The sequence below is a fragment of the Chinchilla lanigera genome, unplaced genomic scaffold (assembly GCF_000276665.1).
Source record: "Chinchilla lanigera isolate Chin_1 unplaced genomic scaffold, ChiLan1.0 scaffold00049, whole genome shotgun sequence".
Lineage (NCBI taxonomy): Eukaryota > Metazoa > Chordata > Mammalia > Rodentia > Chinchillidae > Chinchilla > Chinchilla lanigera.
In genome coordinates, this window is record NW_004955450.1 from 3,195,830 (window position 1) to 3,207,829 (window position 12,000).

General features: G+C 38.2%; 1 protein-coding gene across 2 annotated transcripts in view; it reads left to right on the forward strand.

Annotated features, from left to right (window-relative positions):
• The window catches only part of Edc3 (enhancer of mRNA decapping 3), a 56,784-nt gene that overhangs the window by 2,680 nt on the left and 42,104 nt on the right, over window positions 1-12,000 (forward strand). For both annotated transcript variants that reach the window (XM_005393549.2, XM_005393548.2), the window contains exon 2: window positions 9,132-9,312. In XM_005393549.2, the coding sequence (XP_005393606.1) occupies window positions 9,149-9,312 (164 nt within the window). In that variant the 5' untranslated portion in view covers window positions 9,132-9,148. The remainder of the gene's footprint in view (window positions 1-9,131; window positions 9,313-12,000) is intronic.

Below are 12,000 nucleotides of genomic sequence, written 5' to 3' on the forward strand. Positions count from 1 at the left end.
AACTGGAATGTACAACATTAAGATTTTAAAGATATGTGTTGAATGGAGAATTAAAACCCCATTTACCTGGTTAATTTTCTCTCTTTTGTTGTTGTTTTTTGAGACAGGAGCTCACTGGCCTTGAAGTCAGTATAGACCAGCTGGCCTCAAACTTTGGGTAATCCTCCTGCCTCTGCTTCCCAAGTGCCGGTATTACAGGCATGCGCCACCAGGCCTGGCTTCTTCAATCGTTTTGATTCTTACTACAGCTTTTCATTTTTCATCTAAATTAAACATTAAAGTATGTTGGGTTATAAATGATAGGGGAGGAAATTTATGTTTTTGTAACATTAATTAGGCAAAGGCTGTTCAGGAAGGGAAAGTAAGCCTAAACTGTATTTATGTTGTGCCTTTTTACCATCCTTATTGTGAAAGTTGTGTAGCATGGGAAATTCACCTGAGCTCTTAAATTCTCTTTTTTTTTTTTTTTTTTTTTTGGTACTGGCAGTTGAACTCATGACCTTGTGCTTGCCAGGCAGGCACTTGTGCCACTGAGCTCTATCCCTGGCCCCTCTTAAATTCTTAAAGACATTTTGTTAATTGCTGCAATTCAGTGATGTATACATGAGGTTTATTTTGCTGTTCTGACCATGCCTTTGTGTATGGTTGAAATTTTCCATAATAAAAAAAAAGAAATTTTCCATAATAAAATACACAAAAGAAAAATCCTGTGAATGAGCCTGCTAGTACATTATTTATTTTCTGTTTTGTTTGCATAGTTTGTTGATACTTGTTTCTTAGATCACTAGAGAACTAGTTTGATCTCTAAAGCAGGCTATTTTGAGCTTTGTATTTCTGTATTACTATAGGAGTATGTGTTTGTTTTGATCCACTCTGTTGGATTTGGTCCTTTTTCCTTCTTTCAGACTATGTAGATGTTTATGTCTGAAATTAATATCTGAAACTGTTTGACATGCTTTTTTATTTCGTTTTTTTCATGGAAAACACTGAACCTGTTTCACTTTGTGCTAAACGTGTGTGTTTATATTTATGTACTAGTTATTTCCTGACTTCTGTGAGTAGGGGAGTGTTAGATTTCTTATCTTACATAGGGTTTTGCAGAGTGTCCTTTAAGTATATTTGTGGAACCATTTTCAAGAAGAGTTAAGGGATTTAGTGATATTTTTAAACACAGTAAGTCCCTGAAATAGGAATATTCAGGCTGTGAACTTTCACAGGTGTACTTTATAAGACCCACTTTGTCAGATTACTAATGAATCTGACTTACAAATATTCAGGAACAGAACATGTTTGTAAATCAGGGACTTACTGTATTGTAGCCTTTGAGCGATTAACGTCTGTCACATTATGTCTGATTCACTCTCTTAATAAATACTGAATTCTTCTGTTGAAGGCACTTTTTTTTTGTTTTGTTTCGAGACAAGGTCCCCCTATGTAGTGCAGGCTGGCCTTCAGCTTGCCTTTGCCTGGAACTCATGGGAATTCTCCTGCCTCAGCCTCCTGAGTATTGGGATTACAGGAGTGCACCACCACACCTGGCTCCTTGTAAGAACAACTATTGGCTGAAGACAGACAAGTTTCTTTGCCTTATCCTTGTGGGTGACACAATATAAACAAACATACATAATTTGCATGATGATTTGTTTTGCAGTCATACCAGAAGGAGAAGTTTTGAAAAATGATGGTGAATAGTCTCGTTACATTGGGTAGCCAGAGAAAGCCTCTTTGAGGTTGTAACATTTTAACAGAAGAAAGACAAGATGAAACTATCTATTCATAGACTAGGGAGAATGTTCTGTAAATACTACCCAGTTCAAAGTTGTGGAGGAACTGATACAGGAGAAACCTAACTCCTGACCTGATGTTAAATGTGTTGAGTTTGTGGTTTTACAACCACAATTGAAGAATGAAATTGTGAACCAAAGGAAGAGGTTATGAGAGTTTTATTGGAAATGAGGAGAGGAGCTCCTGGAGTTTGAAGAAGAGTCCCGAAGGGATGGCCTCTGAGGCCCTTTGTCAAGGGTAATTTATACAGCAAAGTCACAGTGGGTACAACATGGGTCAAACTACAGTCAACTGATAGGATCACAAGTATAGCCATTGATCCAATAGGGCAGTGGTGCTGAACCTGTGAAATGTGTTACTGTGTCTTTAAGACAAAAGATGTTAATGTATGAGTTGTTTTTTTCTAAACAAAAACCTCAGTATTCAGGTTTAATTGGAGTGTTGCCACTTTGTGATAAATAAGTGTGTTTTGGGTTGCAGTTTGGGCACTCATGTAGAAAAGGTTCATCATCACTGCAATAGGGAAATGAGTCAAATAGCAAGGGTACATGGAAAGAACGAAGGCATTTTTGGGGAGGGACTGCTCCATATGCTCTGGTAACCCACCTGGGCTACTGATGCCTAGGTAGACTTTCTGGACCAGGTGGTACTAATTACAGTATAATTTAATTTGCTGTTTATTCCTTAGGGAGTCATATGGGCCTAGCCACTGTATCTTCATGCACCTCCAGCCACAATTCTGATGTCTTTATTTTTTGTGCTGACTTACTGTTTATCTCTGACTTATTTTAATCTTGAGATAGAGTTTCACTATAGTTCAGGTTGTCCTTGAACTCACTTTGTAGCCCAGGCTGGCCTCAAACCACCAGTAATCTTCCTGTCTCAGCTTCCCGAATGCTGGAATTACCAGTGTGCGCCACCACACCCGGCTTCTCTGACTATATATTAATTTCTGTGTGACTTAGCTGCCTATGATTCAACAAGCTTCATGCGTTTGAGATGTAGTAAGGCCATTGTGTCTGGGGAATAATGAGAGGGGAGTATCTTGATTTCTATAGCTTTTTTTTTTGAGACAGACTCGCTGTGTAGTCCAGGCTGGCCTTAAACTCACTGTATAGTTCAAGCTCAGCTCGAACTTGTGATCTCCCTGTCTCAGCCTTCTGAGTACTGGGATTACAGGTGTGCATCACCATGCCTGGCTGGTTTCTATAGCTGTGAAGTAAAACTTGACATATGATAGTGTTTTCTACTTTTTTTCATTTTCATAGTTGTTTTGGTTATTCTTGGTACTTTGCATTTTTGTATATATTTTATTTATTTTTTAATGTGTTCACTGTCTTGAAAGCTTATTTTATTTAACAAAAATTAAATTTTATTTGTACATATTTGTAGTCCATGTAGTTTACAATCTTCTTGAGGAATCGTTACATGTACATATTATAGCATGTTTCTTTTTTAACCCCTTTCCCCCTCCCTTCCTCCCTCCCTCTTCCAGTTCCGCTATCCCATTTTTCATTCTTGGTGATATTACTTATCTTAGCTCATGTTATAGTCTATATATATTTTAGAATCCATTTTTCAGTTTGTCTAAAAATGTTAGCTGGGATTTTTTTGGGAGGTTATGGGGGTTGATCCCATGGTCTGTCACATATTGCATATGAACTACACACACCCCAGCCCCTTGAGTGATGTTTTGATTGGTATTTGACCCATTGATCCATTTGAAAGAATTGAGAACATTAAGTGCTCAGCCTGTGAACATCCATTTACTTAGAGCTTTAATTTTTTTTTTAGCAATCTTTTGGCAGTTAGAGTTCTTGCAATCTTTTCATTAGATTTAGTTAATAAGATTTAATGTTTTAAATACTATTATAAATAGTTTTATTTTCAGTTTTTTGGTATTACATAGAATACAGTTGGTTTTTCTATATTAATGGTGTATCCTGTGATCTTGCTAATTTATTTAGTCTAGTAGCATTTGTATGTGTGTATGTGTGTGTGTTCACGTTCTTTAGGATTTTCTACAATTATATTGCAAACATGGTTTTACTTTTCTAATATTTGTGCTTTTTATTTCCTTTTCTTGTTTTATTTCATTGGATAGAACCTCCAGTATAAGTTGAATAGAAGAAGTGGTAAAAGTGGACACCCTCACCTCATCCTCAGTTTTTGGGGGAGAGAATTTATTAATTCATCATTAAGTACGATGGTAGCTGTAATTGTTTTGTAAATGCTGGGCCTCTCTCACTTTTTTAGTATCATGAATGAGTATTGAATTTTTTAAATTGCCTTCCTGCATTTACTGATATAATCATATATGATTTCCTGTTGTTTTGATAATATGTGGTAGAGACTTTAATTAAATGTTTTGAGATAGTTGTAGATTTGCATAGAGTTGTAAGAAACAGTACAAAGGGATTGTATATATACTATATAGTTTCCCCATTTGTAATGTCTTATAAAACTGTAGAGTACAGTATCACCATTAGGATATCAACATTGCTATAGTCAAGATGCACTACATTTTCATCACCACAGAGATCCCTTCTTCCATATTTTATTTTTTGGTTTTGGATACAGGGTCTCACTATATAGCTCAGGCTGGCCTCAAACTCATGGTGATCCTCTTGCTTCTGCCTTCCAAGGGCTGGGATTATGGGTGTGTGCCACTAGGCCCTGCTTCTTTTGCACTTTTTTTTTTCCTGTGTAGTTCAGGGTGAACTTGAACTCACTTTGCAGGCCAGGCTGGTCTCCAACTTGGAGCAATTTTCCTGCCTCAGCCTCCCAAGTGCAGGGATTACAGGTGTGCGCCACCATGCCCCGCCTTCTGCACTTTCTTTATGTTTTTTTTTTTTTTTTCGTTTTTCTTCCGGTACCAGCAATCGAACTCACGACCTCGCCCTTGCCAGGCAGGCGCTTTGCTGCTGAGGTAAATCCCCAGCCCCCTGCTGCACTTTTAAAGTTATGTTTTCTTCCCTCTTAACTTCAAGATCTCCTTCACTGCTGGAGCCATGGATCTCCTCTCCATTTCCATAACTGTCATTTCAAGAATGTTACATAAATATAATCATATAGAATGTAACCTTTGGAGATTAGCTTTTCACTTTTCCCTCTCCTAGTATGCATATACCAGTTTGTAATTGTTTACTTGTGAAAGGTCATCTAGGTTGTTTTCTAGTTTGTGGCTATTATGAGTAAGCCTGATATAAAAATTTGTCCCCAGCTTTTTGTGTGAATTTAAGTCTTCCTTTCTTTGAGTTAAATGATCAGGAGGAGTACAATTTTTGGGTCATATAGTAGATGCATGCTTTATTTATTTATTTATTTTTGTCTTTTTTTTTTTTTTTTTTTTTTTTTTTTTGAGACGCAGTTTCACTATTTGTTCAGGCTGGCTTTGAACTTACTTTGCAGCCCAGGCTGGCCTTGAGCTCACAATGATCCTCCTGTCTCAGCCTCCCAAGTGCTGGGATTGTAGGCAGTTTTTAACATATTCTTGATGGTACTTGACGATGTCACTATTTTAGCCATTTTGAAAAATATATAATGTGGTTTTAATAATTGCAGTTCCTTAATAGTGAATGATGCAGAATTTTAAAAATGTGTTTAATTGTTATCTGTATATCCTTTTTGGTGAAACGGCTTTTCATGTATTCTGCCTATTTTCTGATTGGATTGGTTGATTTTTTTCACAGTTAAGTTTTGCATGTCCTGTGTCTGTTGTAGATACTAGTTTTTTTTGGTCAGGTATGTGACTTGCAGACATTTTCTACCAATCTTTTAATTCTTTTAACACATCTTTGGGAGAATAGAAATTTTTAATTTTCAGTAAGTACAATTGGTCGTTTGTTTTTTTTGTAAATTGAGGTTTTTTTTTTTTTGGTATTGGGAATTGAACTCACGACCTCATGCTTGCTGGGCAGGTGCTGTGCTGCTTGCTGAGCTACATCCCCAGCATGTAAATTGAGCTTTTGGTGTCAAGTCTGAGATGCTCTTAATTCTGATCCTGGATCCTAAGGTTTCACTTACTTATTTTTTTTTCCAATAGTTTTAGAATTTGACATTTTACATTCTTTTTTTAAAAATCTTTTTCTTTTCTTTTTTTTTGAGACAGTATTTCACTGTGTAGTTTAGGCTAGCTTTGAGTTCACTACATAGTGCAGGCTGGCCTAGAGTTCACTATGTAGTGCAGGCTGCCCTGGAACTCACAGTAATCCTCCTGCCTCAACTCTAGTGCTGGAATTACAGGCGCACGCCACCACACCTGGTTGATAGTTTATATTCTTAAGTCCAGTTTGAATATATTTTTGTACGAGGTATGAGACTTAGGTTGAGTGTGTTTTTGGGAGATGAACTGCTGATGGACATCCATTTGTTCCCATACTTTGTTGTAAAAGCTCTGCTGTCCCCATTACATTGTTTTTTTGTACTTTGTGAAAAATCAGTTGGGCATATTGATATACTTCAGGGTTTTCTGTTGTATTCATTGATCTATACGATCTGTTCCTTCACCATTACTACATATTTTTGGTCACCGTAGCTATATAATAAGTCCAAAGTCAAGTATATAAATTTTAGAATGATCTTGTCTATACCTACAACAAATTGTGCTAGGATTTTGATTAATTCTATATAGCAAGGATTGCATTAATTCTATATAGCAATGTGGGGAGAACTGATTAGTTACTATGTTGAATCAGTCCATGAATATGATATGCCTATGTATTTAACATTGACATTTTTGGTCAATGTTATATAGAGTTTTCAGCTAAGAATCCTATATATGGTTTGTTGGGTTTAGTCCTAGTATTTCTTTTTTTTTTTTTTTTAGTCCTAGTATTTCTTTTTAAAAGCAACTGTAAATAGTATTGTGTTTTTAAATTTCAGTGTCCATGTTTTCATTGCTAATTGCATCGTTTGAAAATAGGGACAGTTTTGTTTTTTCCTTTCCAAGCAGTATGCTATTTATTTATTTATTTATTTATCTGTCTATCTTTCTATTTATTTATTTATTTTTGCCTTATTGCAAGAGCACCCGGTGCTGTGTTGAATAAAAATGATGAGAGTGGACATCCTTGGCCTGTTTCTGAGCTTAAAGGGAAAGCAGTCTTACCATTGAGCATAATAGTACCTATAGGGTGTATTTATATACTGTTTATCAAATCAAGGAAGTTCCCCTTTATTTTCATTTTTCTAAGATTTGGGGTGTGTGTGTGTGTTTTTGGAGATAGGGTCTTGCTATGTAGTCCAGGCCGGCCCTGAACTCACTATGTAGCCCTGGCTGGCCTCAAACTTGGCAGCAATCTTGGCTTAGCCTCAGTGCTGAGGTTATAGGTGTGCAGCAACCACGCCTGGCCTTTGTGTGTGTTTGTGTGTGTGTGTAGTACTGAGGACCAAACCAGAGGCATTTTACCACTAAGCTACATCCCAAAGTCCCTTTTATTTTTTATTTTCAAACAGCATCTGGCTAAGTTGCCCAGGTAGGACTTAGATGTAGGATCCTTCTGCTTCAGCTTCCAGGGACTGGGATTACTGGCATGCATCTGAGTTTTTTGTTTTTAAGTGGGTGTTGACTTTTGTCACATGCTTATTTGCTTCAGTTGCTGGGATCGTTTGACATTTTTTTTAACTTTAGCGATGTTAATATGGTAGATTACATTGATTTGATTTCTAATATTGAGGCAGCATTGCATTCTTGGATTAAACCTCATCTCATGGTGTGTATCATTCTTTTTATGTATTGTTAGCGTACTGGCTGGTATTTTGATGAGGAATTCATGATAACATCTTTGTTTGTTGGTTTGTTTTCTGAAACAAAGTCTCCCTATGTATTTCACGCTAGCCTCGAACTCACTACATATGCACTGGTGGCGATCCTCCTGCCTCAGCCTTCTGAGTGCTGTGATTGTAGGCATGCCACCACTGTGTCCTGCTCCCTTTTGATTTCTTCTTTGACTGATATTATTTAGAAGTCTCTTGCTTAATTTTCAGTTTTTTTTTTTTGGTACTGAGAATCGAACTCACAACCTCGTGCTTGCCAGGCAGGTGCTGTGTTGCTGAGCTATATCCCCAGTCCCTTGATTTTCAAATATTTGGTTCATTTTTGGGGGTGGGGGGATATGGGAATCAAACTCAGGACCTTGTGCCAGCAGGCAGGCACTTATGCCACTGAGCTATATCCCCAGCCCAGTTTTCAAATATTTGGAATATTCTAAATATCTTAGTTACCAATTTTTTTCAGTACCTGAGGTTGAATCCAAGTGCTTTATCACTCTCCTATACCCTCTGCCCTTTTTATTTTTAATTCTGAGATAAGGACTTGTTAAGTTGCCCAGGCTAGCCTTGAACTTTTAGTCCTGCTCTAGCCTTCTGAGTTGCTGGGATTACAGGCATGCACTACTGTGCCAGTGTCTAATTTCAAATTTAATTGTAGACAGAATATACTCTGTGATTTTGGTCCTTTAAAATTTATTCATGCTTATTTAAGGGCCCCTGTATGTTGCTGAATGTTCCATGTGGACTACAAAAGAGTGTATTCTGCAGTTGTTAGGTGTCATATTCTTTTGTGTCTTCAGTTGACTTTTTTTTATCTTTTTGAGACAGGGTCTCACTATGCAGTTTAGGCTGGCGTTGAGCTGACTTTGTAGTCTATGCTGGCCTTGAACTCGCAACAGTCCTCCTGCCTCAGCCTCCTGAGTGCTGGGATTACAGGTGTGCGCCGCCATGCCTGGCCAGTTGACTTCTTTTTGAGTTCAGAATTTATCATTAACATTATTTATTGACCACATATTCTTTTTGAAAGCATTGAGCTACATCCCCAGTCCTTTCTGTTTTTTCATTTTGAGACAGGATCTTGCTAAATCACCCAGGCTGATATTGAACTTGTGATCCTCCTGCCTTAGCCTCCCCAGTAGCCACCATGCCCAACTGGTCAGTGTTACCTTTAATTTGTGTTTAAAGCATTACAAAATCTTTGCTATTAAGTAATATTGCTTATTAATATGCATATTCATGAGAAAGGTTTTTTTTTTTAATGCTTTTATTTATTTATGTATTTTTTGGTATTTTTGAGACAAGGTCTCGCTATGCAGTTCAGGCTGGCCTTGAGCTCACTTTGCAGCCCAGGCTGGTCTCGAACTCACAACAATCCTCCTACCTCAGCCTCCCAAGTGCTGGGATTATAGGCCTCTGCCACCACACCCAGCCCTTAATACTTTATTACCTCAGTTAAGAATGTGGTAGAATATGTATTAAGAAACACCTGGTATAGAATCTGACATAATGTTTTCTGAGTTTAATTATAGATGTCTGTTCTTCAAGGTGCATTTTGTGGTTCCCCTCTTTCACAGTGTCTCACATCTGAAACATGGCTACAGATTGGCTGGGCAGTATTGTGTCCATCAACTGTGGAGACAGCTTGGGTGTCTACCAAGGAAGAGTGTCAGCGGTGGACCAGGTCAGCCAGACCATTTCCCTTACCCGGCCTTTCCACAATGGAGTGAAGTGTCTTGTGCCTGAAGTCACCTTCAGGTAAGAGTCTTGACTCCTCTAAGTCAAGCCTAGGGGTCAGTGGTGCTTGAAGAAGTCTGATTCTCTTGGATGAAGCTGCTTTTGAAAATAGTCTTGTCAGGTGTGAGATTTTGTAGAATTGAGTCTTAAACCAGGGCAGCAGAGACCTTGTGTTCTAATTAGCTTTCAGCTGAGAACTCAGGTAAAACTTGTTTGTAAAACTTTTTTTCATTCTGTGGTACTGGGGATTGAACCCAGGGTGCTCTACCACTGAGCTATACCCCCAGTACTTTTAAAAAAACTTTAGGATAGGAGCTTGCTAACTTGCCAAGGCTGACCTTGAACTTAAGAAGCACCTTCTCTAGTTTCTCAAGTAGCTAGGATTACAGGAATGTACCACCATGCCCCACTGTAAACCTCTTCTTACCTCTGGTTCAAGAATGCACTTGTACATGATTTAAGTTTAGCATAAGCTTTTGCCTATAGTTTTTACTTGATCTTAGCCAAAAGGTTGAGAAGCAATACCTATAGTTTTCATTTTATTGCTCAGTTCTGTTTCATTGTGCTTTTACACATTGAAAGTCCTTATTAATTTTTTCACCTGTATAAATGTGTCTGTCTTTGTAGATTTGTACACATTATAATTTATTTCTAGAAACACACTGTAACCAGTAACTAAAGTCCTTAGTTCCAAAAATCTTTTTTGTTTTGTTTTTTTCTCCATTCTCAATGGCCTTTTCTGAGTATCTGCCAGTTGATTTCAAGTTTGTTTGTTTGTTTCCTTTTTTGGTACCAGGAATTGAACTCAGGACCTTGCACTTGCCAGGCAGGTGCTTGTGCTGCTGAGCTATATCCCTGGCCCTCAAATTTACTTTTTTTTTCCTTGTAGTACTTGGGTTAGAACTCAGGGTGCTCTATCACTGAGCTTTATCCCTATCTTTTTTTAATTTTTCAGACAGCATCTCACTGAGTTGCCCATGTTGGGCTTGAATTTGCGATCTGCCTACTTGTGTAGCTATGGTTACAGGTGTGTGTCAGTCTGTTTGGCAGACAGCTAACCCATTTTAACATGCGTAAAGAAAGGCTATCAGGCAGGAGCTGTTTTGATTCTTCTGAACAGTTCCTTCCCTATGCACACCCAGTTTAACCTTTCTGTGGGCATAGTCATTCTTACTGCTGACCTACTCTAGTCTCTGTGGACATATTCCTGTGTCCATGGGTTAAATGCTGTCATTGTCTGCCTCCTTGGATATCTTTTCAGTGTCTTGTTTCTTCAGTTTTCATATTACCTTTCTGCATTCTAACATTTTGAGGCCTCCTTCATGAAAACCCCCTCCCCCATCTTGCTTTTGTACTAGGTATGGCTCTGTCATTTCCCTTACCTTTGTGGCCACAGTTCCTGTCAGCAAAACAGTCCGCCTTCAGCCTTTTTGTGTCTTCATTTTTTAATCTGTCCTTTACCTTTTTTCTAATGTTATCATCTTCCTGAAATAGTTCAGCTTCATGTGTACCTTCTTATATATTAATGTGACCTACATTTTTATCTTCAGTTTAGGCATGTTGTCTGAGTTCTGTGTGCTTTTATTGTCTACTGGTAATTTCCAGTTGAATATTTTACAGGATATCTTAAATTCAAGGTTTTCGGGTTTCTTCTTTAGAGGTCTATCCATTACTGGTGACTTTACCAAAGTTTGGAATTTAGGGGTCATAATAAACTGTTCTTTCTCTTTAATCCTCATTTCACTTAATCACCAGATCCTGTGGCCCGTCCTCCCCTCTCCCTTTTTTATTGGCATTTAACTGGTTTGTCTCTTGTTGCTTGCCTGGTCTCCTGAATGGTCACCCCTGTCTTCACCTTCCTCTCAAGAAAAATCTATCATTGCCAGAATCTGCCCCCTGGTTACCTCTGAACCCTCAGTTCCTGATGACCCTTTATAAGCTTCCTTCCCTTCATAACGCTGTAGCATTTCCATGTCCTCACATTTTCAGGTTTCTCCGGACTCAGAGCCTCTGCTTGTAATTACTTTTCTCCCCACCATCCTCCACTTGGCCAGCTGTTATCCCTCTGACCCCTACCCTCAGACTTACCTTATGTGTTGAATCTACCAAATTAGTTTAGTCATTTTACTTTTAGGCTCTCTAGGACCTTACGCTCACATCTCTTGTAGCATTTAACACTTGATTATGTACTTGTCTTTTCCACTAACCAGACTGTGAGTTTCTTGTTGACATATACTGATTTTTATCTTTATATATTCTGTTCTTAGCATAAGGCTTTTCCCCCAGAGTGTGTACTCTTTTTTTTTGTTTTTGTTTTTGTTTTTTTTGTTTTTTTTTTTTGTTTTGTTTTTCTCCGGTACCGGGAACCGAACTCACGACCTTGCGCTTGCCAGGCAGGCGCTTTTGCCGCTGAGCTAAATCCCCAGCCCTGTGTACTCTTTTTTATGCCTGTTCACTGAGCAGGTAAGTGAATGAATAAAAAAAAAAGCTGTTAGGGATTCTGAAAATCTAAGGTGATAATGTAGCTTTTTTTTTTTTTTTTTTTTTGGTTTTTCTCCGGTACCGGGAACCGAACTCATGATCTTGCGCTTGCCAGGCAGGCGCTTTGCCGTTGAGCTAAATCCCCAGCCCCGGTAGCTTTGTTATTGACAATAGTGTCTTTAAGACCAGTGCTGTGTGAGTTGAATGTTAGTTACTAAGCCCTCTCTT